At 45.9% G+C, this 26,188-nt stretch overlaps 2 protein-coding genes across 2 annotated transcripts; both read right to left on the bottom strand.

Moving 5' to 3' along the window:
- Positions 1 to 8,102: 8,102 nt before the first annotated feature.
- Positions 8,103 to 9,101, bottom strand: LOC128832991 (olfactory receptor 52R1-like). Its single transcript, XM_054020786.1, has one exon. It carries the CDS (start codon positions 9,099 to 9,101, stop codon positions 8,103 to 8,105), a length of 999 nt encoding a protein of 332 aa, XP_053876761.1.
- Positions 9,102 to 21,507: 12,406 nt separating this feature from the next.
- LOC128832986 (olfactory receptor 52R1-like) lies at positions 21,508 to 22,506 on the bottom strand. Its single transcript, XM_054020775.1, has one exon. The coding sequence runs from the start codon at positions 22,504 to 22,506 to the stop codon at positions 21,508 to 21,510; it is 999 nt and encodes a 332-aa protein (XP_053876750.1).
- Positions 22,507 to 26,188: the final 3,682 nt, after the last annotated feature.

Genomic DNA, 26,188 nt, shown 5'->3' with positions numbered 1-26,188 from the left:
TGAGGACTTGTCTACACTTGTCTACAGTAGCTCTGCCTTAGCGCTTAAGTGTAGACACTACTTAAAACAATGGCAGGGGTTCTCGCATCAGCGTAGGTAATCCACCTCCCCAGGAGGTGGTAGCTAAGTGGATGGAAAACTTCTTCCATTGACCCTCATGCCAGCTATATCGGGGTTAGGTTGATATAGCTACAGCTCTCAAGGGTTTGGATGTTTTTGCTGTTGCAAGAAAAGCAAATGTTACTTTTGGATGCATTAGCAGAGGCATCGCATGCTAGTCACAGGAGGTGATAGTGCCGCTGTACTGGGTGCTGGTTAGGCCTCAGCTGGAGTACGGTGTCTAATTTGGGTCACCAATGTCTAGGAAAGACATAGAAAAACTGGAAAAGACCAGAGGCAAGTGACAAAAATGAAAGGGCTGAAATTCAAGCCATATGAGAAAAGGCTAAAGGAACTGGGTATGTTTAGTTTGGAAAAGAGGAGATTGAGGGGGAAATGGCAGTGGTCTTTGGATACTTGAAAGGCTTCCATAAAAAAGATGAAGAAAAGTTGTTCACTCTTGCCACATAGGGCAGGACAAGAGGCAATGGGCTCAAACTACAGCACAGCAGATTTAGATTAAATCTCAGGATAAACTTCCTAACTGTAAGAACAGGAGGAGAATAGAACAGACACCTCGGGAAATCATGGAGGCTACTTTACTGCAGGTTTTCTAAAGGAGGCTGGACAGTCATCTATCCTGGATGGCTTAGATACAACAAATCCTGCATCTTGGCAGGGGTTAGATTAGCTAACTATTCCGGTTCCTTTTCACCCTGTGGCTCTATGATTCTATGATATTAAATGTCAGTGTAGACCAGGCCTTAGTCAAACACTGGGCTCAACACAGGGGTAACTGGGTGAAATTTAATGCCCTTTGTTATACAGGAATTCAGACTGAATGATCTAACAGTCCCTTCTGGCCTCATATCCTATGAATCTATCGATAAAGAAAGTGGGTCAGGCATTTATATTTACTCTGTCTTACAACACAGAAGGAAGGGAACATTTAATTCCATTGAAAGTCTGAACATATAACACTAAAAAGAGAAAATTGTTCATATAATCCATATTTGGCCTGTGGAACTCCTTACCACAGATATTACTGGAGCTAAAAGGGAGTTTAGCTAAATGGGAGTCACAAATGGTTTGGCCATTGTAGGTTGTGCTGGTGGCCCCATGGTTAGTTAAGGCTGTCTGACACCTTCGATTAGGAGGCTTCATTTTCAGTTGCTTATAAGTTTGCCAAACTTTAAGCATTTGGACAGAAATTATACATGCTGGGTGTCTGCTTCTGGCTGAATTCTATTTTGAGTTTCTGGCATAACGTTTGAGCCGACTTCTCAAATGAAGGAGAAATAATGTGTTGCCCATGTTGAAAAATTCTTATAATTGTTCGAGTGAGGAGCCCAAGCACCTCCATGGAGATAAAAGTCAGGTAACAGCCCCCGCTCCCCCGTTAACAGCCAGAGCCCTTAAATGCAAGAGGAGGAGGTGACAGTGTCTCTGCATTAACACACAGCTGGCTCCTGAGGTCTTTACTCAGTTCTTACTCGAACGGGAGTTTTGCCTCAGTGGGGACTGGTAAACTATGCGCAAGGGCCTCAGAATTTGGCCTTGTATTGTGCATCCTGAAGGATCCACTGTGGCACTGAAATAAAGCGACCTTGGGACTGGAGGCCATCATCCCAGGAGTGCACAGCAAAGAGGGACATTTTAGACCATGACACTGAAGCAAACCCATCCTCTGTGACAAAGGCCATTGGATGTTTAATGGCTGTGCAGAGCAAAAAGGACCACAGACCTATTATTTATCCCATCACATCCACATTGCACTGGGTTTGTTGAGCAGGTGAACACCTCAGCAAGACAAGTGTACCTGTGAATTCTGAGATGGAAGCATCTTCCCTGGGAATCCCCCTCAGGTAGCCGTGTCCCACACCTCTCTCACCCCAGCATCTGCAGCAGCATCCCACGCCGAGAGCCGGCACAGGGGTGTGCTCCATTTATAATATAGCTCTGTGCAATCCTAAGGGGGGTTAGCTCAGCCTCTAGAGGATAAGCGAGCATCTGAATGTAAACAGGCCGGAGACAAGCCTGTTTGGGCTTCTGTGCTCTTTATCCAGCTTTAGGAGTAAACAGTAATTAAGGGACCTTCCCAAAGGGAGATGAGAACTCTGGGGCTCTGTGCTGAGTCAGAGAGGAATTGGCTGCTCTGTGCATTTTAAAAATTATAGTTGATTAGTAGGAAAAAAAGGGATAATGCTTTAAATTCCATAGGGTCTGATACCCTGTAAAGTCCCAGGCGGGATGGTAGATAGTAGACAGACAGATCTATAAAAAGATGCCTGCGGGGAGATACAGGCACTTTCTGCAGGCACATGGTGCTGTTACTAGGGGATCAGAGATCAGTAATTCTCACCAGTAAATATGATCATACTGTGCAGCACCTTTCATTGAAGGATGTTAAAAAACCTAGCAAAAGAAAGTCACTATGACCATAGCCCCATTAAACAGATAGGTAAACTGAGGCACAGGGCGCCGTTACTTGGCCAAGGTCACACTGACATTGAGTGTCAGGATGATAGACAGAACCCAGGTGTCCTGACTTCCCTGCCATAAGCACGGTCTCTCTGTCACGCCAAGAGGGAAATGTCTCCTGCTCTGGCAGGGGCTGTTCATTGGTAGAGGAAAGGCTGGAAGACGGAGTCTGAGCCTTCGCCACCCTTTCAAGGTGAATATGAGGTTTTCAGAACTAGCTGGAGGTTGTGAGCGCCCCACTCCTGTGAGGTGTGAACTCCGGTACTCCACTTCCGCTCTGTCTCAGAAACCTGCCAACACATCTGTGACACTCCGTACTGCGGGGGAACACCCTGCGCACCCCTGCTCATCCTTATAATACAAGTGTGTGGTATCCAATGCAAAGTTTGTGATGTTGGGTCTCTGTGATGCTCTAAGGTAAAAATTTCACCTTTCAAATGTTTTGCTCTTTTGTGCTACACAAGGGTCTTCACATTTCTGTAAAAGCAATTACCTTAGACACTCCAGTTTCCCAGTATGAAAACCAGGGCCACTTGTTATGGGGATGAATGGTTATGAAAACCAATATCCCAGTAAAAGAAAAAAAAAACTTCTCCCCGATCCCAAAGGACCAAACCCCAGACCCAGGTCAATATACAAGTCAGATCTTACCCACAAATCACGCTGTTGCCAATCCTCTGGAATCTAAAATCTTAAGATTTATTCATAAAAAGAAAGAAATATAGATGAGAGCTAAAATTGGTTAAATGGAATCAATTACATATAGTAATGGCAACATTCTTAGTTCAGGCTTGTAGTTTTGATGGAATAAACTGCAGGTTCAAATCAAGTCTTTGGAGTACATTCACAGCCGGAATGGGTCCCTCAGTCCTTTGTTCAGTCCGACCATTGATAGGAGGAGATCGTCCATCAGTGCTTTTAAAGCAGGGGAAGTGGATAGCAATTGATAGAAACGAAAAGTTATAAAATATAGAAAATGGATAAGGGAGGCAAAAGACACTGGAGACAAATCCATGGCTAGCAGGGCTGAGGAAAATAATAATAAGATTTTGTTACTATATTAGAAACAAAGGAAATCCTAATAGCAGTACAGGCCTTTACTAGATGGAGATGGTAACACTGTTAATAGTGATGCACACGGGGCAAAAATGTTCAATAAAGCTTTCTGTGCTATATTTGGAAAGAAGCAGGATGGTGCACTCAGATCACATGAACTTCTTTCCAGTCTACTGGTAACTATGGGAGATGGTAAACAGCACCCACTAGGGTCCATGGGGAATCATGATCCAATGGGGTTTTTTCTAGTGGTTCACAAAGGTCCTTAAGCACCTAAATCCCAGTGATTTGGGCCTCTAGGGGCCTGGCTCATGGGCTGGAGAAAGGTGCCTATTTCCACATGGGACCATCCACTGTGAGCCCTCTGATGGAGCGAGGTGTGTAGGACAGGTCAGCGCTTTCTCATGAGAGATATAAGACCATATATAAGAATGACCATACTGGGTCAGAACAAAGGTCCATCTAGCCCAGTATCCGGCCTTCCGACAGTGGCCAATGCCAGGTGCCCCAGAGGGAATGAACAGAACAGGGAATCAGCAAGTGATCCATCCCCTGTCGCTCATTCTCAGCTTCTGGCAAACAGAGGCTAGGGACACCATTCCTGCCCATCCTGGCTAGTAGCCACTTATGGACCTATGCTCCATGAGTTTATCTAGTTCTTTTTTTAACCCTGTTATGGTCTTGGACTTCACAACATCCTCTGGCAAGGAGTTCCACAGGTACAAAAGAGGTGGTCTCATTGCCCCTAGACTCAAGATTCCCCCTCCCCCTGAATGGAACACAACCATATATTGGAAGGAGTGGTACCAGGGGAGGGGCACTACAAGAATAATTATGTTTGCCAAGGAGAGGGGGGCGGAAGAGGGAGCTCCATTGGCATGCGGAGCTAGGGTCAGGAGAAGAGGGTTCTATCAACATATAGAATAGTAGAAGAGGGAGGGGAAGAGGAAAATTCTATCGGCATATAGAGATAGCCCGACTAGCGTGAAGGGCTTTGGAATATGGTTAAGCTTTATTGGCGTATAGAGATAGCCTGACTGGTGTGAAGCACTTCAGAATATGCTTGCTTGTTTAGCCCCAATAAACCCATCGAATTGCCTGCAGATTGGACTCTGGACTGCTATTTTTCCAGCAAACTGTGTCTGGGAACTGAGAGGGAGGAGGGAGCTGAACCCCCACCAACACATACACTTATTGACCCCCACAAAGAATTCTAGTAGTTTGGTGAGGCATGATATCCCTTTAAAAAAAACATGTTGACTTTTCCCCAACAGTAAATGTGTATGTCTGACAATTTTGTTCTTTACTATAGTTTAAACGAGTTTGCCCAGTACTGAAGTCAGGCTTTCTGGCCTGTAATTGCCAGGGTCACCTCTAGAGCCCTTTTTTAAACATTGGCATCACATTAGCTATCCTCCAGTCATCTGATACAGAAGCTGATTTAAATGATATGTTACAGAGTACAGTTAGTCCTGCAATTTCACATTTGAGTTCCTTCAGAACTCTTGGGTGAATCCCATCAGGTCCTGGAGACTTATTACTGTTTAGTTTATCAATTTGTTCCAAAACCTCTTCTAATGACACCTCAATCTGGGCCAGTTCCTCAGATTCCTCACCTAAAATGAATGGCTCAGGTTTGTGAATTTCCCTCACATCCTCAGCCATGAAGACTGATGCAAATAATTCATGTAGTTTCTCTGCAATGCTCTTATCATCCTTGAGTGCTCCTTTAGCATCTCGGTCATCCAGTGGCCCCACTGGCTGTTTAGCAGGCTTCCTGTTTCTGATGTACTTACACATTTTTTGCTATTACTTCTTGAATCTTTGACTAGCTGTTCTTCATAGCCTTTTATGGCCTTCCTTTTGCACCAGGGCAGAACCACACAGTTCTTTGGTGCAAGGCTGGGGAGCTGGGGCTGGAGCCTCTCTACTGTTAGTTATGAGTGGCTTGGAGATTATTCATGTAACTCAGCTGGGTGTGTCCCTGCCTGTGGATGGCTGTGTAAGCAGAGTACCTGCCAGAGGTTTGCACCCCGGGGATCCCATCACTGGAGGTCTGTCCTTGGGCTAGTCCCAGAAAACAGGTCACATGTGGCACTGATTTGGTTCCTTGCAGCACATCATTGGGCTCTACGCACTGTGCAGAGTTCCAGGCAGCGTATGGTCCCTGGTAAACAAGGAAGAGGGGTCAGTCCTGGGGCCGGTTTTGTTCAACATCTTTATTAATGATCTGGAGGATGGGATGGATTGCACCCTCAGCAAGATCGCAGATGACACTAAGCTGGGGGAAGAGGTAGATACATTGGAGGGTAGGGATAGGGTCCAGAGTGACCTACACAAATTGGAGGATTGGGCCAAAAGAAACCTGATGAGGTTCAACAAGGACAAGTGCAGAGTCCTGCACTTAGGACAGAAGAATTGCATGCACTGCTACAGTCTGGGGACCGACTGGCTAAGCAACAGTTCTGCAGAAAAGGACCTAGGGGTTACAGTGGACGAAAAGCTGGATATGAGTCAGCAGTGCGCCCTTGTTGCCAAGAAGGCTAACGGCATATTGGGCTGTATTAGTAGGAGCATTGCCAGCAGATCAAGGGAAGTGATTATTCTCCTCTATTAGGCACTGGTGAGGCCACACCTGGAGTATTGCGTCCAGTTTTTGTCCCCCCAATATAGAAGGGATGTGGAGAAATTGGAGAGAGTCCAGTGGAGGGCAACAAAAATGACTAGGGGGCTGGGGCACATGACTTACGAGGAGAGGCTGAGGGAACTGGCTTGTTTAGTCTGCAGAAGAGAAAAGTGAGGTGGGATTTGATAGCTGCTTTCAACTACCTGAAGGGGGGATTCCAAAGAGGATGGAGCTGAGATGTTTTCAGTGGTGGCAGATGACAGAACAAGGAGCAATGGTCTCAAGTTGCAGTGGGGGAGGTTTAGGTTGGATATTAGGAAAAACAATTTCATTAGAAGGGTGATGAAGCACTGGAATGGGTTCCCTAGGGAGGTGGTGGAATCTCCTTCCTTAGAGGTTTTTAAGGCCCAGCTTGACAGAGCCCTGGCTGGGATGATTTAGTTGGTGTTGGGCCTGCTTTTGAAGAGATGACCTGCTGAGGTCTCTTCCAACCCTAATATTCTATGAGTCTAAGAGAAGGCTGAAAACTGAGCTGTGTGTAAACCTGTTTTTGTGGCTGTAGATTTTAGCAGTTTCTTTAATAAATTCCTCCTGTTTAAGGAGGACGGAAATTCCATGGATCATGACAAACAAATAGCCTCACGGCATCTAACACAATGCAGAGGAGCAATGCCAGTGCATGGCCAGAGCAATGCTGCTGGGTGGGTGTGGGGGAGGTCAGGACTCCCGGTTCCTATTCTCGATTCTGCCACTGACTCATTGGGTGACCTTGGGTAAATCACTTTACCTCTGCGTGGCTCAGTCCATCGATAACATGGGCAGAACGCTGCCTAGCAGCCTCGCTACGGAGATTCTAGATGTAGTGATCAAAAGTGTCATGCAGAGCGTACGTTAGACTCAACTTCACTGTTCAGCTTCAGCCCCTGGGCAATCGCTGCCCTGTAGTTCTAGATAAGTTGCCGTTTATATGTGTAAATACCTGGCTAATGGTAGGTCTCCTGTTTATCTTCCTCCCTGTGGGGCACCGAAGCCATCCCGGCTTCTGCCCAGAATCCCAGTGTAGGGACCCGGCCTGCTACAGACTCCCAGTCGGGAAGAACAAAAGGGAACCAAAAGCTAAAGAAATAAGACACACAATGCTTTCTTCCCTCAGGACTTTGTAGCTGAGCTTTAGGGCCCACAAGCTGTATGATGCACAGTCTCACTCGCCGGCAACACAACCCTGGTCCCAATCCCCAGATTCTTTTACACAGCTTCCTGGTTTCCCTCTCCGCTTCTCATCCACCTGTCGGCCCCAGCGCTGTTGCCTTTCTGCACTCACTGCAGGCTCCTTGTCAGCCTGCAACTGCTCCTGTCCCAGCCCCAAAGCAGAGGGAGCGCATCTGGGCAAGGAGGGAGGTCGAGATGATCCAGAAAGTTTATGGGGTTGGGGAGGAAAGGAGGAAGCACCAGGGATGTGTCTCTGGGGAAAGTGGCAGAACAGAGGTGGGGCCGTGCGGGAAGAGGCAGAGAAGGGAGCGGGGACTTGTGGGAGTACTTGAGGCAGGGGGAGGGGCCTTGGGGAAAGAGATGGAGCAGGGGCCAGGAGCGTGGGGAACAGGCGGAGAAGGGCAAATGGCCTCAGCGATCCAGTTACCAGCAATTAGAATGGTGCCAATCCTGTAACTTAGTGAGTTCTACACAGACAAATTCCTCAGTTTGTCATGCTGAAACAACAGGTCAGGAAAGGGATTATTGTCATTTTGACTGTCCGGTCAGTGATTCAGGGAAGAGGGCCCAGGACCATGACACCAGCCAGCTCTGCATAGAGGTCTGAGACCCAGAGCACAAGGAGAAAAGTTTAGGTCCCTTCATGAATAAAGAGCTGGAGCAGCCTCCCACGGATCTCTTTGGTCCTCACCCCATAGATGATGGGATTTAGCGCGGGGGGCATCAAGTGGTACACGTTGGCAATGAGAACATGGAAATGCCCAGGCACATTATGGCCAAACCGGTACGTGAGGGAGGACAAGAGACCTGGTATATAAAAGGCTAAAATGACAAAGAGGTGGGAGCTGCAGGTCCCAAAAGTCTTGAGCCGGGCGTCCTTTGTGGGGAGGCTGAAGATGGCCCTGAGGATCTGGGTATAGGACACGGCGATCAAAATCACATCCAGACCCATCACACAGAATACCACAAAGAGGCCGTAGTAACTACTGACACGGGTGTCGGCGCAGGCCAGATTCAGCACGGCTATATGCATGCAGTATGGCTGGGGGATGATGTTGGTTCTGCAATATGGCCATTGCCTCGAAAGGATGGGAATGGGCAGTATGACCATGCAGCCGCGCAGCAACACAGCCAGGCCGATCTTGGCCACCAGGGGGTTTGTCAGGATGGTGGAATATCTCAGGGGGTCGCAGATGGCCACGTAACGATCCAAAGCCATGGCTACAAGAATCCCAGACTCCATCTCTAAGAAGCAGTAAATGAAGTACATCTGGGTGAAGCAGGCACTGAAATCAATCTCCCTGGAATTGAACCAAAAGATACTCAGTGATTTGGGCAGGGTAGATGTAGTCAGGACCAGGTCAGTGACAGCCAGCATGGAGAGAAAATAGTACATGGGCCCATGGAGGCTCAGCTCCGTCTTAATGATGAACAGGATGGTGAAGTTCCCCAAGATGGCTATGATGTACATGGTGCAGAAGGGGATGGAGATCCAGACGTGGGCTGCCTCCAGGCCAGGAATGCCCAGCAGGATGAAGGTGGAGGGGTTCTTGAAAGCAGTTGTGTTGGAATCTGACATAGAGTAGGGGAGAAGGTGTTCAACTCTGAGACAGAATGGTGTCTCCTGCATGTACCATACGTTCCCGTAACTTCCTGTATTTGCCCAGGGTCTAGGGTGATGGTTGCATGAAAAATGCCTGTATGGAGACACAATGTTAATTTGAGACATTAAATGTACGGCTGGAAGCTTTTCTAATGGGTGAAACAGATTGGTTGCTCTTCACACATTGAAAAATGATATTTTCATTATTCAGGTAAATGAATTGTGAACACATGACTCTGCTAAGGCCAATTCCATATTTTATGGTGCCCCCTGCCTCAATAATTCCTATACATCCTGATGTGGGAAACCTCAATAGGGACCAGCAGGAAACATGAGTGTGGATACTGGTTATCCTCCATTGTTCCTTAATGCAACGAAACCCAGGATAGAGAGTCCATGCTGAAGGGAGTTCCCCATTCACCCAGTTGCTCAAAATCTGAGAGTGGAAAAAAACCAAAGTTTTGACAAAACATGTACCAGAGACAAACTAGAACACACTCAGAGGAAAGATCTGGGTGTCATTGATAGCAGCTCGACGGAAACACCAGCTCATTCGCATCAGTAGCCAAAACAAAGACAATGTTCTGATGCCTAAGGAATGGGGTGGAGAATACCCTGCTCTGGACATGCACTCAGTTTTGGTCACCCAGTCTCTATAAAGGATAGAGCAGATAGAAAGGGGATTTCTGAGACTGCCTATGAGAATGCGGGAGGCTGCCAGATGCAGAATGAAAAGTCTGAGACTGTTTAGTTTAGAGAAGAGACAAAGAAGGGGGCTTCTGATAGAGGAGAGGAAAATAAAGAATGGAACTGATTACATTCAAATGGACAAACAGAGAACAGTTGCCAACCAGTAATATCTATGGAAACTTCATGTTTCAAAAGGGCTAATTCCCCAAAGCTGAAGCAAATTAGCAACAAAACTGATTGGGATGAAAAATTTTGAGAGAAAAATGTGAATGAGAATTGGGTGTTCATTATGAAGAGTTTATTAGATAGCTCGGAAGCCACAATTCCGCAGGCAAGAGTGTAGACAACTTTGGCTAAAAACTCTGTTCAGTGACAAGGTGAAGGCAGGAGTTGGGGGAGGGGAGAAATATATAAACACACACACAAATAACTGGCTCTGTAATCTAGCGGAGAAATGCAGAGCAAGGTCCAATGAATGGAAGATGAAGCCAGACAAATACCAGCTGGAAGTAAGGGCCAAATTTTTAACACTGAAGGTGATTAACATTTGGAACAAACTGCAAAGGGAAATGGTGAATTCTCCAGCTCTGCATGTCTGTAAATCCAGACTGGATGTTGTTACTGGAAGATCTGCTTGAGGACTTGTTTACACTTAAAATGCTACAGTGGCCCTGCCTTATCGCTTCAGTGTAGACACTACTTACACCCATGGCAGGGGTTCTCGCATCCACACAGGTAATCGACCTCCTCAAGAGGTGGTAGCTAAGTGGATCGAAAAATTCTTCCATCAACCTCATGCCGACTATATCGGGGTTAAGTTGATATAGCTACAGCTCTCAGGGGCGTGGATTGTTTTGCTGTTGCAAAAAAAAGCAAATGCAATTTTTGGATGCATTAGCAGAGGCATCGCATGCAAGTCAATGGAGGTGATAATGCCGCTGTACTGGGTGCTGGTTCGGCCTCAGCTGGAGTACTGTGTCTAATTTTGTTCACAAGTGTATAGGAAGGATGAAGAGAAACTGGAAATGACCAGAGGCAAGTGACAAAAATGATGAAAGGGAGAGAATTCAAGCCATATTAGCAAAGGCTGAAGGGACTGGGTATTTTTAGTTTGGAAAAAAGGAGATTGAGGGGGGACATGACCGCAGTCTTCCAGGATTTCAACAATTACCACCCCACCATCAAATTCAGCCTGGACCATTCCACACAAGAGATCCACTTCCTGGACACTACAGTGCAAATAAGCAATGGTCACATAAACACCACCCTATACCGGAAACCTACTGACCGCTACACTTACCTACATGCCTCCAGCTTCCATCTAGACCACATCACAGGATCCATTGTCTACTGTCAAGTTCTAAGATACATTTGCTCCAATCCCTTGGATCTCTATCAAGCGTTTTTAAAACTACAGTACACAAAGTGAAGAAACAGATTAACACAGCCAGATGGGTACCAAGAAGACATCTACTACAGGACAGGCCCAACAAAAAAAGTAACAGATCGCCACTAGCTGTCACCTACAGCCCCGAAATCTCCGGCGCATCATCAAGGATCTACAACCTATTCTGTAGAACAATCCCTCATTCTCACAGATCTTGGGAGACAGGCCAGTCCTCACTTACAGGCAGCCCCCCAACCTGAAGCAAATACTCACCAGCAACTACACAACAAAAACACTAACCCAGGAAACAATCCCTGCAAAAAACTTCGTTGCCAAATCTGTCTGCATATCTATTCAAGGGACACCATCATAGGACCTAATCACATCAGCCACACCATCAGAGGCTCGTACACCCTCACATCTACCAATGTGATATATGCCATCATGTGCCAGCAATGCCCCTCTGCCATGTACATTGGCCAAACCGGACAGTCTCTATGCAAAGAATAAATGGACACAAATCAGACATCAACAATTGTAACATTTAAAAACCAGTAGGAGAGCACTTCAATCTCTCTGGACACCCAATGACAGACTTAAAACTGGCAATTCTTTAACAAAAAATTAAAACAGACTCCAATGAGAAACTGCAGAACTGGAATTAATTTGCAAACTTGACACCATCAAATTAGGCCTGAATAAAGACTGGGAGTGGATGGGTCACTACAAAAAGTAATTTTCCCTCTGCTGATACTCACTCCTTCTTGTCAACTGTTGGAAATGGGCTGCCTTGATTGCACTGGCATCATTAGCACAACAAAAGTAAGTTTCCCTCGCTTGGTATTCACCCCTTCTTGTCATCTGTTGAGAACAGGTCACATCCACCTTCTTTGAATTGGCTCGTTACTACTGACCCCACACTTGGTAAGGCAACGCCCATCTTTTCATGTGCTAGAATATATTTTCTGCTTACTGTATTTTTCACTCCATGCATCTGATGAAGTGGGTTTTAGCCCACCAAAGTTTATGCCCAAATAAATGTATTAGTCTCTAAGGTGCCACAAGGACTCCTCATTGTTTTTGCTAATACAGACTAACACGGCTACTGCTCTGAAATAAAAAAAAAGATGGAGAAAAGTTTTTCACTCTTGCCACAGAGGGCAGGACAAGAGGCAGTGGGTTCAAATTACAGCATAGCAGATTTAGATTAAATCTCAGGATAAACTGCCTAAATGTAGGCACAGGAGGACAATGGAATAGATGCCTAGGGAAATCATGGAGGCTCCTTTATTGCAGGTTTTCTAAAGGAGGCTGGACAGTCATCTGTCCTGGATGGCTTAGACACAACAAATCCTGCATCTTGGCAGGGGGTTAGATTAGCTAACCCTGGCGGTTCCTTCTCACCCTGTGGCTCTAGGATTCTATGATATAAAATGCCAGTGTAGACCAGGCCTTAGTCAAACACAAGGGATTCATTAATGGATTGGCCATTGGAGGTAGTGCTGGTGGCACCACCGTTAATTAAGGCTGTCTGACACCTTCAATTAGGAGACCTCATTTTCAGTTGCTTATAAGTTTGCCAAACTTTAACCATTTGGACTGAAATTTCACATGCTGGGTGTCTGCTTCTGGCTGAAATCTATTTTTGAAGTTCCGGCATAACATTTGAGCCTACTTCTCAAATGAAGCTAGGAGAAAAGGTGTGTTGCCCATGCTGAAACAGTCTTCGAATTGTTCGAGTGAGGAACCCAAGCACCTCCATGAGTATAAAAGTCAGGTAACAGCCCCCGCTCCCCCGTTAATCAGAGCCCTGAAATGGAAGAGGAGGAGGTGACAGTGTCTCTGCATTAACACATCTGGCTCCTAAGGTCTTTACTCAGTTCTTACTCCAAAAGGAGTTTTGCGTCAGCAGAGCCTGTATAAACTATGGGCCAGGGCCTCAGAATTTTGGCCTTGTATTGTCCATCTACTAACACCTTTCATTCTAAAGAATCCACTGTCGTACTGAAATGCAGCCACCTTGGGGTGGAGGCCATCAGCCTGGGAGGGCACAGCAAAGATGGACATTTTAACCAATGATACTGAAGCAAACTCATCCCCTGTGGAAGGGCCCTTGGATGTTTCATGGCTGTGCAGAGCGGAAAGGACCACAGACCTATTCTCTGTCCCATCACGTCCACGTTGCACTGGGTATGTCAAGCAGGTGAGCTCCTCAGCAAGAAGTAAGCACCTGTGAATCCTTAACCAGAAGTGCCTTCCCCAGGAATCCCCCTCAGGTAGCCGTGTCCCACACCTCTCTCACCCCAGCATCTGCAGCAACATCCCACACTGAGAGCTAACACAGGGATGTGCACCATTTATAATATAGCTCTGTGCAATCCCAGGGGGGTTCCAGGAGTCTCTAGCAGATAAGCGAGCATCTGAATGTAAACAGGCTGGAGACAAGCCTGTCTGGGCTTCTGTGCTCTTTATCCAGCTTTGGGAGTAAACAGTAATTAAGGGACCTTCCCAAAGGGAGATGAGAACTCTGGGACTCTGTACTGAGTCAGAGAGGAATTGGCTGCTCTGTGCATTTGTGTACATTCACAAATTATAGTTGATTAGTAGGAAAACCAGGGATAATGCTTAGAACTCCATAGGGTTTGATACTCTGTAAAGTCCCAGGAGCGATTGGTAGATAGTAAATAGACAGATCTGGGACAGATGCCTGAGGGGAGACACCAGCACTTTCTGTAGGCACACGGTGCTGTTACTAAGGGATCAGAGATCAGCAATTCTCCCCAGTAACTATCATCATACTGTGCAGCACCTTTCATTCAAGAATCTTCAAAACCCCTCGCAAAGGAAAGTCAGTATGACCATGCCCCATTAAAAAGATAGGTAAACTGAGGCATGGGGATACATTACTTGGCCAAGGTCGCACAGAGATTGAATGGCAGGATGACAGACAGAACCCAGGCATCCTGACTTCTCTGCCATAACCATGATCTCTCTGTCACACCAAGAGGGAAATGGACTCCCACTCTGGCAGGGGCTGTTCGTTGGTGGGATGCAGAGGAAAGGCTGGAAGAGAGAGCCTGAGCCTTCACCATCTTCTCAAGGTGAATCTGAGGTTTTCAGAACTAGCTGGAGGTTGTGAGCTCCCCACTCCTGTGAGGTGTGATCTCTGGGACTCCACTTCCACTCCCACTCAGAAACCTGCCAACGCATCACAGTCACTGGGGCTGCTTTGGGGGAACAGACTCAAAAAAGCAACACCAACAGAATACTCCTGTGGATAGAGTACAGCTGGGGGCCTGCCTGGGGACAGAGGCCTCCCCCCAAAGCTGCCATGGAACAAGGGTGGGGGGTGTATAGGCAGAATAGAGGCTGTATTAGTGTTTGCATTGGATTTGTTCTCTCCCTCTTGGTTCATTTCCTCCCAGTGTCTCCTCGGTGAAATTGAAATCTAATGTTCCAGGCTCAGTCAGTCTTTTCAGGAGTCCCATCCAACAGCATGGAACCGAACCTCCTAGTTAAGCAGACATGGTGGAAAGCACTAATCACAGATGCTGCTATGAGAGAGCTCAGTGTCAGGAAGACAACCAAGAGCACTCCTCGACTACGGACTGAATTGCCCAGGTGTGGGTGTGAATCTTCAGCCAAAGGAGGCTTCAGCGTGGTGGTCAACCCTTCAAAATGCTTTGCTCTACCCACCAACATCACCTCTGTCTTGCTTGGGTTCAGATTCAGCCAGCTGTTCCTTCCGAGAACAGGGCCATGGTGGTGATTCTGGTTTGATTGTATGGGAAGGACAGGAGGAGCTTGTTGTCACCTGCATACTGCTTGCGTTTGAGTCCATGTTGTGTGACCAGTTCCCGTAGTGGCTGCATGGAGATGTTGAAAAGCCCCAGAGAGAAATCTGATCCTTGTGGGATTCCACAAGGGAGGGGTCTAGTGCTGGAGGTGCAGTTTCCCACCACCATTAATTGGGTGTATCCCTCCAAGAATGATTCAGACCATTTCAGTGCATCTCTCTGGTCTGCTGCTGCCTCTTAGGTTAGACAGCGGTATCTCATTTTCAACAGTGTCAAACAATCCAAAGAGGTCCAGGAGGGTGAGCATGGATGTCTGCCCCCTGCCATTGATAGGGGGAGATGGTCCATCACTGCTTCTAAAGCAGAGGAAGTGGATATCATTTGAAAGAAATGAGAAGTTATAAAATATAGAAAATGGATAAGGGAAGCAAAAGACACCAGAGACAAATCCAAGGCTAGCAGGGCTGAGGAAAATAATAATAAGATTTTGTTAGTATATTAGAAACAAAGGAAATCCTAAGGGTGGTATAGGCCTTTACTAGATGGAGATGGTAACACTGTTAATAGTGATGGACACAGAGCAAAAATGTTCAATAAAGCTTTCTGTGTTGTATTTGGAAAGAAGCAGGATGATGCACTCAGATCACATGAACTTCTTTCCAGTCCACTGGTAACTATGGCTGGGGGCGGCACCTACTAGGGTCCATGGGGAATCATCATCCAATGGGTTTTTTTTCTAGTGGTTCACAAAGGTCCTTAATCATCTAAATCCTACTCATTTGGGCCTCTAGAGGCTTGGCTCATGGGCTGGAGAGAGGTACCTATTTCCACTTGGGACTGTCATCTGTGAGCAAGACCAGCTGTAGGCACCAGCAAAGCAAGTACGTGCTTGGGGTAGCACATTTCCAGGGGCAGCATTCCGGCCATCCTTATTTTTTTGGAAAAATCCACCAATGTATGAAATAAAATAATAAATGAAGATCAAAAAAATCTCCAGTATTGCGATAGGAGTGTGATGTGAAAAATCGTGTCACATTGTGACATGGTCAGTCATAATGTGAACGTGCATAAATGTGTAAACGTTAATGGTTATTGATTAATTAAATCAGCAATCACGATTCTTGTGTGTACTGTGCCACCCTATCAGTACCATTCGTGCCAATTTCCATGTCGTGTCAGTGTCAGTGGTTATAGGGCTATAATGCCGGGACAACAATGAAAACGACTTTCTGGTGCTGCCTACCGGCAACAAAGAAAGAAACTTCAAAAAGAATTAGAAAAACTATCTCGTACTTCAAATAAGTATTTTTAAAAAATCGACAATGAATGAGAAAGCTCTAAGCAATGCATTGAAAGTGATTATTCATCAACTGATGAAGACCAATAGAGCCAAAGATTATCTTTATCAACTGATAAAGATGAACAACAACCTGACCAAAGATTATCTTTGCTAACTGATAAAGACGAACAATCACAGTCCATCCAAAATTTACTTCTTCAGCTGAAGAGTCCAGAAACAAAGAACTGTTATCCAAATCTAAAACTGAAGAGCAAATATTGGAAGGTGGAAAGACTGACATAGGACTGGATCCAAGTACATGGCTGACAATAATTACTGATGCAATGCTAATGATTATTGTGAAAAAAGTCCTTCAAAACTAGAACCTACATTTGAATATCCATTTAATGAATCGAATCGTCAATTTATGCCATCCAGTAAGAAGAAAAAAACGAAAAATGGGGAACAAATTAATAGATCATGTTAGTGTATTCACAGACAAACTATTGTGACACACCCAGACCAGTGGGGTACAGGAGTCTGGTAGAGGGCAAATATACTGGTCACTACATGAGTAGTTTTCTGTTCCCTGAGTGACCAGAGCAGGGGCTGCACTAGAGTAATCAGGAACCTGCTAGAACCAGTTAAGACAGGCAGGCTAATTAGGACACCTGGAGCCAATTAAGAAGAAGCTGCTAGAATCAATTAAGGCAGGCTAATCAGGGCACCTGGGTTTTAAAAGGAGCTCACTTCAGTTTGTGGTGCAAGTGTGAGGAGCTGGGAGCAAGAGGTGCAAGGAGCTTAGAGTGAGAGGGTGTGTTGCTGGAGGACTGAGGAGCACAAGTGTTATCAGACACCAGGAGGAAGGTCCTGTGGTGAGAATAAGGAAGGTGTTTGGAGGAGGCCATGGGGAAGTAGCCCAGGGAGTTGTAGCTGTCATGCAGCTGTTACAGGAGGCACTATAGATAGCTGCAGTCCACAGGGCCCTGGGCTAGAACCCAGAGTAGAGGGCGGGCCTGGGTTCCCCCCAAACATCCCAATTGACCTGGACTGTGGGTTCTTCCAGAGGGGAAGGTCTCTGGGCTGTTCCCCAACCCACATGGTGAATCTCTGAGGCAAGAAAATCCGCCAATTAGCGCAGGACCCACCAAGATAGAGGAAGAACTTTGTCACACTATGTATTTTTTTATTTTTGCTGCAAACTGTTCTGTAACTCGGACATTCTTCTGGCAACTGCAGGTTTTAATGACTGGCAAAATTTGCATCAGCATTTGAAAGAACATGAAACATCAAAAAATCATTTATGCTCATTGACAAATTGGATTCTTTTAATTTATGAGAAAGTAGGTTTACCAGAAGGGGGCAGGGATAGCTCAGCGGTTTGAGCATGTTAACCCCAACATTGTGAGTTCAATACTTGAGAGGGCCACCTAAGGATTTGCAGCAAAATCAGTACTTAGTGAAGGCAGGGGGGCTGGACCCATGACCTTTCAGCATCCCTTCCAGCTCTATGAGATAGGTGTATAAATTTCCATATATAACACTAACATTTTTCATTACAGTGTATAGTTGAACCCAAAGTGTTTGCAATTGTGATTTTGTTAAAATTAAATGAGTACACTAATAGAACATTTTTATTTCACTAACTATAAAATAAAAAAAAACAAAAACAGAGAATTTGAACAGTAAAAAAAAAATTGCAAAGTGCAAACATGTGTAAAAGCCAAAAAAAAAAAAAAAAGGTGGGTGGAGGGCAGCCAATTTTTTTTTGCTCGGGGTGGCAAAAAACCTAGAGCCGGTCCTGGCTGGAGTGAGATGCATAGGACAGGTCAGCGCTTTCTCGCGAGACACATAAGAACATATATACGAACGACCATACTGGGTCAGAACAAAGATCCATCTAGCCCAGTGTCCTGTCTTCCGACAGTGGCCAATGCCAGGTGCCCCAGAGGGAATGAACAGAACAGGGAATCAGCATGTGATCCATCCCTTGTCATCTAATCACAGCATCTGGCAAAGAGAGGCTAGGGAAAGCATGCGTGCCCATCCTGGCTATTAGCCATCGATGGACCTTTCCTCCATGAATTTATCTAGTTCTTTTTTTGCCACATTTCAGTTTAATTGAATGTCCTGTTGATATTGTGTTATGAAGCTGGGGAAATACATTCTCAATGTACTCTCTACCAGTCAGTAATTTATAGACTTTTCTCATGTCCCCTCTTATTCATCTCCTTTGTAAAATAACAATCCCAGTCTTTTCAACCTCTCTCCCTGTGAGAGTTTGCCCGGGCCCTGGATCATTCTCGTTGCCCTTCCTTGAACCCCTCTAGTTGACAAAGCCCTGGCTGGGATGAATTAGTTGGTGTTGGGCCTGCTTTGGAGTAGATGACGTCCTGAGGTCTCTTCCAACCCTAATATTCTATGATTCTAAGAGAAGGCTGAAAACTGAGCTGTGTGGAAACTTGTTTTTCTGGCTGTAGTTTTTAACTGTTTCTTTAATAAATTCTTCCTGATTAAGAAGGACTGAAATTCCACTGATCGCAACAAACAAATAGCCTCACGGCATCTAACACAATGCAGAGGAGCAATGCCAGTGCATGGCCAGAGCAATGGTGCTGGGGGTCAGGACTCCTGGTTCTTATTCTCAGCTCTGCCACCGACTCATTGGGTGGCCTTGGGTAAATCACTTTACCTCTGTGTGGCTCAGTCCATCAATAACATGTGGATAACGCTGTTAGGGGGCTTATTCCTTTACCCTCTCACTTCCCTGGTCCTTCTCGCATGAACAGAGAGCAACAATACCCAAAGTCCGAAAATGCAAACAATTTGATGTTTATTGGGGTGAACTTCCAGCAAGCATGATTCCAATTTCCTTTCTCAGTTTCCCCCATTCCCAGCTCTGATGCCACAGAGCCTTGCCTGTGTCCCTGTTCCCATTCCTTTTTCTCATTCCTGCCACTTACTTCCTGATTGACTGCAGACTGTATAGTAAAGCTTGAGTTCTGCTTAGCTTTACCTTAACCAATCACTTTACTGAAATGTAACTAACCAAACCTAACATATTGTAACATGATTATTTAAACAATTATATCCCACCACCTTCATTAGTTTACACCCAGCAAAATTAATAATACAGCAGCCAGAAACAATCACAGAACCAGACCGAGATTATACAGACAATCAATAGGGAAGTGGAGACTACAGTGATAGAACAACACAGAAATGAGGATTTCACATCCCAGCTATTGATAAGTGAGTTCTTGCCAGACAGGATGCTATCAGACTGTCTCCTTTTATATCTTCTAGCCTCTTCCCTTTCTCTGGAGGTGTCATAACTATAAAGGGAAGGGTGTAACAGCTGTCCTGTGTACAGTACTATAAAATCCCTCCTGGCCAGAGACTCCAAAATCCTTTTCCCTGTAAAGGGTTAAGAAGCTCAGGTAACCTGGCTGGCATCTGACCTAAAGGACCAATAAGGGGACAAGATACTTTCAAATCTTGGGGGGGGGGGGAAGGCTTTTGTTTGTGCTCTTTGTTTGGGAGTGTGTTCGCTCTCGGGACTGAGAGGGACCAGATATCAATCCAGGTTCTCCAAATCTTTCTAAACAAGTCTCTCCTATTTCAAACTTGTAAGTAAATAGCCAGGCAAGGCATCTTAGTTTTACTTTGTTTTCTCAACTTGTAAATGTACCTTTTACTAGAGTGTTTATCTTTGTTTGCTGTACTTTGAACCTAAGACTAGAGGGGAGTCCTCTGAGCTCTTTAAGTTTGATTACCCTGTAAGGTTAATTTCCATACTGATTTTACAGAGATGATTTTTACTTTTTTTCTTTAATTAAAAGCTTTCTTTTTAGAACCTGATTGATTTTTCCTTGTTTTAAGATCCAAGGGGATTGGATCTGTATTCACCAGGAGTTGATGGGAGGAAGGAGGGGAATGGTTAATTTCTCCTTGTTTTAAGATCCAAGGGGTTTGGATCTGTATTACACAGACAGTGATTTTGATTCTTTATTTTATACCTCTATAACTAGCTAAGTGATAAGAATACACCTAAATTCTTAAAGTCTAGGCCTTTGCAGACAGGCCTGAATAGCTATATCCTAACAAATGCTGTCTGGCAGCCTCACTAAAAAGATTCTAGACGTAGTGATCAAAAGTGTCACGCAAAGCGTATGTTGGACTCAGCTTCACTGTTCGGCTTCAGCCCCTGGGCAATGGCTGCCCTGTAGTTCCAGATAAGTTGCCGTTTATATGTGTAAATACCTGGCTAATGGTAGCTGTGCCATTTATCTCCTTCCCTGTGGGCACCGAAGCCATCCCAGCCTCTGCCCAGCATCCCAGCTTCCCAGCTAATGCAGGGGAGCATCCTTCCGCCTCTCTCAGCTGTTGTCCTCCTAGCTTCAAAGCTGATCCCTGTCCCTGCCCCCGAGGCCTGGCTTAGGGCAAAGGGCTCCCAGCCCATACTCAGGGCAGGGACCTTGCCTGCTACAGGTTCCCAGTCGGGAGGAACAAAAAGGAACCAACAGCTAAAGAAATAAGCCACACAAGTGTCTCTTCCCTCAGGACTTCGTAGCTGAGCTGTAGATCCCACAAACTGTATGATGCACAGTCTCACCCGCCTGCAACACTAACCTGGTCCCACCCCCCAGCTTCTTTTATACAGCTTCCTGGCTTCCCTTTCCGCTTCTCATCTGCCTGTCGGCCTCAGCACTGTTTCCTTGCTGCACACACTGCAGGCTCCTTGTCCGCCTGCAAGTGCTTCTGTCCCAGCCCCGAAGCAGAGGGAGCGCGTCTGGGTGAGGAGGGAGGTCGAGATGATCCAGAAAGTGTATGGGGTTGCAGAGGAAACGAGCGAGCATGGCCTCAGCGGTCCAGTTACCAGCAATTAGAATGGTGCCAATCCTGTAAGTTAGTGAGTTGTACACAGACCGATTCCTCAGTTTCTCATGCAGATATCCTATCCTATCTCCTAGAACTGGAAGGGACCTTGAAAGGTCATTGAGTCCAGCCCCCTGCCTTCACTAGCAGGACCAAGTACTGATTTTTTGCCCCAGATCTCTAAGTGGCCCCCTCAAGGATTGTAAACACAACCCGGGGTTTAGCAGGCCAATGCTTAAACCGCTGAGCTATCCCTCCCCGATAGAACACAGTAAGGCCAGGAAAGGGATTAATGTCACTTTGACTGTCCAGTCAGTCATTCAAGGAAGAGGGCCCAGCTCCATGTCACCAGCCAGCTCTGCATGGAGGTCAGTCTGAGAGCCAGAGCACCAGGAGAAAAGTTTAGGCCCCTTCATGAGTAAAGAGCTGGAGCAGCCTGTCCCAGATCTCTTTGGTCCTCACTCCATAGATGATGGGATTTAGCGCGGGGGGCATTGAGTGGTACACGTTGGCAATGAGAACGTGGAAATGCCCAGGCACGTTCTGGCTAAACCGGTACGTGAGGGAGGAGAAGAGACCTGGTATATAAAAGGCTAAAATGACAAAGAGGTGGGAGCTGCAGGTCCCAAAAGTCTTGAGCCGGGCGTCCTTTGTGGGGAGGCTAAAGATGGCCCTGAGGATCTGGGTATAGGACATGGCAATCAAAATCACATCCAGACCCATCACACAGAATAGCACAAAGAGGCCGTAGTAACTACTGATACGGGTGTCGGCGCAGGCCAGATTCACCACAGCTATATGCGCGCAGTATGGCTGGGGGATGATGTTAGTTCTGCAATATGGCCATTGCCTTGCCAGGATGGGAATGGGCAGTACAACCACACAGCCACGCAGCACCACAGCCAGGCCGATCTTGGCCACAACGGGGTTTGTCAGGATGGCGGAATGTCTCAGGGGGTCGCAGATGGCTACGTAGCGATCCAAAGCCATGGCTACGAGAATCCCAGACTCCATCTCTAAGAAGCAGTGAATGAAGTACATCTGGGTGAGGCAGGCACTGAAATCGATCTCCCTGGAATTGAACCAGAAGATACTTAGCGATTTGGGCAGGATGGATGTAGTCAGGACCAGGTCGGTGACGGCCAGCATGCAGAGAAAATAGTACATAGGCCCATGCAGGCTCGGCTCCCTCTTCACGATGAACAGGATGGTGGAGTTCCCCAAGATGGCTATGATGTACATGGTGCAGAAAGGGATGGAGATCCAGACGTGGGCTCTCTCCAGCCCAGGAATTCCCAGCAGGATGAAGGTGGAGGGATTGGTGAAGTCGGTTGTGTTGGAATCCGACATGCAGTAGGGGAGAAGGTGTCCAACTGTGAGACAGAACGGTGTTTCCTTCATGTACCGTACTTTCCCCTGACCTGTATGTGCCCAGGGTCTAGGGTGATGGTCGCAGTAAAAATGCTTCTATGGAGAGACAATGTTAATTTGAGACATTAAATGTACCACTGGAGGCTGTTCTAATGGGTGAAGCAGATTGGTTGCTCTTCACACACTGAAAAATGACATTTTCATTATTCAGATAAATGAATTGTGAACACATGACCCTACTAATGCCAATTCCATATTTTATGGTGCCCCCTGCCTCAATAATTCCTATACATCCTGATGTGGGAAACCTTAATAGGCAGCAGCAGGAAACACGAGTGTGGATACTGGTTATCCACCATTGTTCCTTAATGCAAGGAAACCCAGGCTAGAGAGTCCATACTGAAGGGAGTTCCCCATTCACCCAGTTGCTCAAAATCTGAGAGTGGAAAAAAACCAAAGTTTTGACAAAACATGTACCAGAGACAAACTAGAACACACTCAGAGGAAAGATCTGGGTGTCATTGATAGCAGCTCGACGGAAACACCAGCTCATTCGCATCAGTAGCCAAAACAAAGACAATGTTCTGATGCCTAAGGAATGGGGTGGAGAATACCCTGCTCTGGACATGCACTCAGTTTTGGTCACCCAGTCTCTATAAAGGATAGAGCAGATAGAAAGGGGATTTCTGAGACTGCCTATGAGAATGCGGGAGGCTGCCAGATGCAGAATGAAAAGTCTGAGACTGTTTAGTTTAGAGAAGAGACAAAGAAGGGGGCTTCTGATAGAGGAGAGGAAAATAAAGAATGGAACTGATTATATTCAAATAGACAAACAGAGAACAGTTCCCAACCAATAATATCTATGGAAACGTCGTGTTTCAAAAGGGCTAATTCTCCTAAACTGAAGCAAATTATCAACAAAACTGATGGGGAGGAAAAATTTTGAGAGAAATATGTGAATGAGAATTGGGTGTTCATTATGAAGAGTTTATTAGATAGCTCGGAAGCCACAATTCCGCAGTCAAGAGTGTAGACAACTTTGAACTCTGTTCAGTGACAAGGTGAAGGCAGGAGTTACGGGGGGAAAAGAAATATATAAACACACACACAAATAACTGGCTCTGTAATCTAGTGGAGAAATGCAGATCAAGGCCCAATAGATGGTAGATGAAGCCAGACAAATACCAGTTCGAAGTAAGGGCCAAATTTTTAACACTGAAGGTGATTAACATTTGGAACAAACTGCAAAGGGAAATGGTGAATTCTCCAGCTCTGCATGTCTGTAAATCCAGACTGGATGTTGTTACTGGAAGATCTGCTTGAGGACTTGTTTACACTTAAAATGCTACAGTGGCCCTGCCTTATCGCTTCAGTGTAGACACTACTTACACCCATGGCAGGGGTTCTCGCATCCACACAGGTAATCCATCTCCTCAAGAGGTTGTAGCTAACTGGATCGAAAAATTCTTCCATTGACCCTATGCCAACTATATCAGGGTTAGGTTGATACAGCTACAGCTCTCAGGGGTGTGGATTGTTTTGCTGTTGCAAAAAAAAAAAGCAAATGTAACTTTTGGATGCATTAGCATGCAAGTCAAAGGAGGTGGTGATACTGTCAAGAGCAAGTCAAAGGTGGCTGCACTGGTTGCTGGTTCGGCCTCAGCTGGAGTACTGTGTCTAATTTTGGGTACCAGTGTATAGAAAGGATGTAGAGAAACTGGAAATGACCATAGACAAGCGACAAAAATGATGAAAGGGAGAGAGTTCAAGTCGTATAAGCAAAGGCTGAAGGAACTGGGTATGTTTAGTTTGGAAAAGAGGAGACTGAGGGGGGCATGGCAGCAGTCTTCCAGGATTTCAACAATTTCCACCCTACCATCAAATTCAGCCTGGACCAGTCAACACAAGAGATCCACTTCCTGGACACTACAGTGCAAAAAAGCGATGGTCACATAAAACTCCCCATACCGTAAACCTACTGACCACTATACTTACCTACATGCCTCCAACTTTCATCCAGACCACATCACACGATGCATTGTCTACAGCCAAGCTCTAAGATACAACAGCATTTGCTCTAATCCCTCGGACACAGAGACAAACACCTATAGGATCTCTATCAAGCATATTTAAAACTACAGTACCCACCCAGGGAAGTGCAGACACAGATTGACAGAGCAAGAAGGGTACCCAGAAGTCACCTACTACAACAAACAAAGTAACAGAACGCCACTACCTGTCACCTACAGCCCCTGACTAAAACCTTCGCAGTGCATCATCAAGGATCTACAATCTATTCTGAAGAACTATCCCTGATTCTCACAGATGTTGGGAGCAGGCCAGTCCTCGCTTACAGACAGCCCCCCAACCTGAAGCAAATACTCACCAGCAACTACACAACAGAAACATTAACCCAGGAAATAATCCCTGCAACAAACCCCGTTGCCAACTTTGTCTGCATATCTATTCAAGGGACAGCATCATAGGACCTAACCACATCAGCCAAACCATCCGGGGCTCATTCACCTACACATCTACCAATGTGATATGTGCCAGCAATGCCCCTCTGCCATGTACTTTGGCCAAACCGGACAGTCTGTATGCAAAAAAATAAATGGACGCAAATCAGACATCAAGAATTGTAACATTCAAAAACCAGTAGGAGAGCACTTCAATCACTCTGGACACCCAATGAAAGACTTAAACTGGCAATTCTTTAACAAAAAAAAAATTAAAAGAGAATCCAAAGAGAATCTGCCGAACTGGAATTAATTTGCAAACTGGACACCATCAAATTAGGCCTGAATAAAGACTGGGAGAGGATGGGTCACTACAAAAACAACAAATCCTGAATCTTGGCAGGGGGTTAGATTAGCTAACCCTGGCGGTTCCTTCTCATCCTGTGGCTCTAGGATTCTATGATATAAAATGCCAGTGTAGACCAGGCCTTAGTCAAACACAAGAGATTCACTAATGGATTGGCCATTGTAGGTGGTGCTGGTGGCACAACTGTTGGTTAAGCCTATCTGACACCTTCAATTAGGAGAACTCATTTTCCGTTTGCTTATAAATTTGCCAAACTTTAAGCATTTAGACAAAATTTCACATGCTGGGTGTCTGCTTCCGGCTGAATTCTATTTTTGAAGTTCCGGCATAACGTTTGAGCCGACTTCTCAAATGAAGCTAGGAGAAAAGGTGTGTTGCCCATGCTGAAACATTCTTAGAATTGTTCGAGTGAGGACCCCAAGCACCTCCATGGACATAAAAGTCAGGTAACAGCCCCCGCTCCCCCGTTAACAACCAGGCCTGAAATGCAAGAGGAGGAGGTGACAGTGTCTCTGCATTAACACAGCTGGCTCCTGAGGTCTTTACTCAGTTCTTACGCCAAAGGGAGTTTTGCCTCAGTGGGGCCTGGGTAAACTATGGGCCTGGGCCTCAGAATTTTGGCCTTGTATTGTCCATCTACTAACACCTTTCATCCTGAAGAATACACTGTGGTAGTGAAATGCAGCCACCTTGGGGTGGAGGCCATCAGCCTGGGAGGGCACAGCAAAGATGGACATTTTAATCAATGATACTGAAGCAAACTCATCCCCTATGGCAAGGGCCCTTCGATGTTTAATGGCTGTGCAGAACGGAAAAGACCACAGACCTATTCTCTGTCCCATCACGTCCACGTTGCACTGGGTTTGTCGAGCAGGTGAGCTACTCA

Source organism: Malaclemys terrapin, chromosome 1 (assembly GCF_027887155.1).
Source record: "Malaclemys terrapin pileata isolate rMalTer1 chromosome 1, rMalTer1.hap1, whole genome shotgun sequence".
Taxonomy (NCBI): domain Eukaryota; kingdom Metazoa; phylum Chordata; order Testudines; family Emydidae; genus Malaclemys; species Malaclemys terrapin.
Note: the sequence above shows the minus strand (reverse complement) of the source record. Positions and strands in the feature narration are given on the sequence as shown.

Coding starts and splice junctions, on each gene's coding strand:
- LOC128832986 (XM_054020775.1), bottom strand. CDS start 22,506: ATGAAGGAAACACCGTTCTGTCTCACAGTTGGACACCTTCTCCCCTAC.
- LOC128832991 (XM_054020786.1), bottom strand. CDS start 9,101: ATGCAGGAGACACCATTCTGTCTCAGAGTTGAACACCTTCTCCCCTAC.